Source organism: Rutidosis leptorrhynchoides, chromosome 7, assembly GCF_046630445.1.
Source record: "Rutidosis leptorrhynchoides isolate AG116_Rl617_1_P2 chromosome 7, CSIRO_AGI_Rlap_v1, whole genome shotgun sequence".
Lineage (NCBI taxonomy): Eukaryota > Viridiplantae > Streptophyta > Magnoliopsida > Asterales > Asteraceae > Rutidosis > Rutidosis leptorrhynchoides.
Window position 1 is genome coordinate 88526538 of NC_092339.1, and position 2078 is coordinate 88528615.

The 2078-nt window shown below is 39.5% G+C and overlaps 1 protein-coding gene across 1 annotated transcript; it reads left to right on the forward strand.

Moving 5' to 3' along the window:
* Window positions 1–583: 583 nt before the first annotated feature.
* On the forward strand, window positions 584–2078 carry LOC139859419 (uncharacterized). The gene is made up of 3 exons (XM_071848212.1): window positions 584–839; window positions 928–981; window positions 1303–2078. The coding sequence occupies exons 1-3, from the start codon at window positions 584–586 to the stop codon at window positions 2076–2078; spliced, it is 1086 nt and encodes a 361-aa protein (XP_071704313.1).

Below are 2078 nucleotides of genomic sequence, written 5' to 3' on the forward strand. Positions count from 1 at the left end.
GAACAAAGTGCATTTATTAAAGGTAGGTCAATACTTGATAGTATCCTCATTGCGAATGAGCTTGTGGTAGGTGCGTGTAGACGAAAATCCAAATGTTTTATCTTTAAAGCGGACTTCGAAAAGGTATTTAATAGTGTGAGATGGAAATTCTTATTGGACATCATGATTAGAATGGGTTTTGGTGTTAAGTGGAGGAGATGGATGGAAGCTTGTTTAAAATCGGCGTCAATTTCGGTTTGGGTCAACGGATCGCCTACTAAAGAATTTAATCTTCAAAGAGGTATTCGGCAAGGTGATTCTCTTTCCCCATATCTTTTCACCATTGCTAGTGAAGGTTTGAATATCCTTGCCAACATTACAATTAGAGATGGGCTTATAAGCGGAGTTGAGTTAGGTGGCGATAAGTTAATATATCATACTTGCAATTTGCGGATGATAACATCTTCTTAGGTAAATGGGATAAGAGGAACGTTAACAATGTTTATACAACATTAAAGTGCTTTGAGAAAGTCTCAGGGCTTAAAATAAACATGAACAAAAGTTTTATGTATGGTCTTGGAGTGCCACAAAGTAGGTTGAAGCCATGGCTTCTAGTTTTGGATGCATTGCAAGTAAGTTACCCTTTACGTACTTGGGAATGCCAATTGGTCACAAGATGAACCGTAAAGAAGCTTGGGACTTGGTGATTAATAAAGTTAATAAGCTGTTATCGGATTGGAAGGCACGAACTATGTCATTCGGGGGAAGATTAACACTCGTCAAAATGGTTCTTAGTAGCTTACCTGTCTACTTCTTCTCTTTGTTTCGTGCTCCCTCAAACGTCATCAATTGGCTTGAAAGTATGCGTTGTAAGTTTTTCTGGGGTGAGTCGGGTGAAAATCTCAAATTGTCTTGGGTTAGTTGGGATTCTATATTGTTACCATACAGGGAGGGGCGGGTTAAACATTGGGTCACTTAAATCAAAAAATTTAGCGCTTTTGGGTAAATGGTAGTGGCTGTTTCGGGTCAAAAATGATACCCTTTAGGTTAAAGTTATCAAAAGCATATACGGGAGGGACGGGGGGGGGGGGGGGGGGGGGGGTGTTGGGAAATACTAATAATAATCGAACTTTCAAGTTATTTTCAGTTTAGCAGAATACATGTTGATATGGGAAAATGTGGATTAAATTTTGAGGGGCTATTTGAAAGAAGAGTAGGTACTGGTCAAAATTAGTTGTTTTGGAGGAATGTTGGGTTGGTGATGGCGGGTTTAAGGATAAATTTCGAGGCTTTATAGGTTTGAAACACATAAATGTGCTTCAGTCAAAGATAGGGTTGTGTTTTCGAGTGGTTGCTGGATCTTCAACTGGAGCTGGTTAAGACGCATTACAGGCAGGCTACATCGTGAAATTGATCAAATCGTCTCAATGGTTAAAAGTTGCACATCATTCGGAAATTGTGAAAATTCATGGCTGTGCAAACTAGATAACAGTGGGTTATACAAAACAAGAACAATGGCTAATAAGATTGATGAACTTTCACTTCCTAGGAATAATTCGAGCATAGTGACACCCCGTAACAATTTTTTACCTCAAAAAATCGGTATATTTATATGGATAACTTTAAGAGGAAGAATTCCCGTTCGAGTTGAGCTTGATAAGAGAGGCATCGATCTTGACACTTTACTTTGTCCCATGTGCAATGATGCATTGAAAGAGGTGAATCACGGTTTAATTTCATGCAAGTATGCCAAAGAGGTTTGGGAGGGTAGCTACAAATGGTGGGGTGCTAATGTTCCAGTGAATGCTAACTTAAGTGAGTTTTTCAATGGCGCTGGCCACGAGGGATTATCTGATTACCCTAAAAAAATCTGGCAAGCCATTGCGTGGGTGGCGGGTTATTATATATGGATGAATAGGAATTTAAAGGTGTTCCGGAACGATGAGTGGGCGTCTCCAAAAGTTATCAATGAGATTCAAGTCAAAACATACGAGTGGTTAAATAATCGTTCAAAACAGAAGGTAGCCGAATGGCTTCAATTTTTACTCCATCCGAACTATATGGGTCTACCTCATGTCAACAATCTGGACCCAGGATGA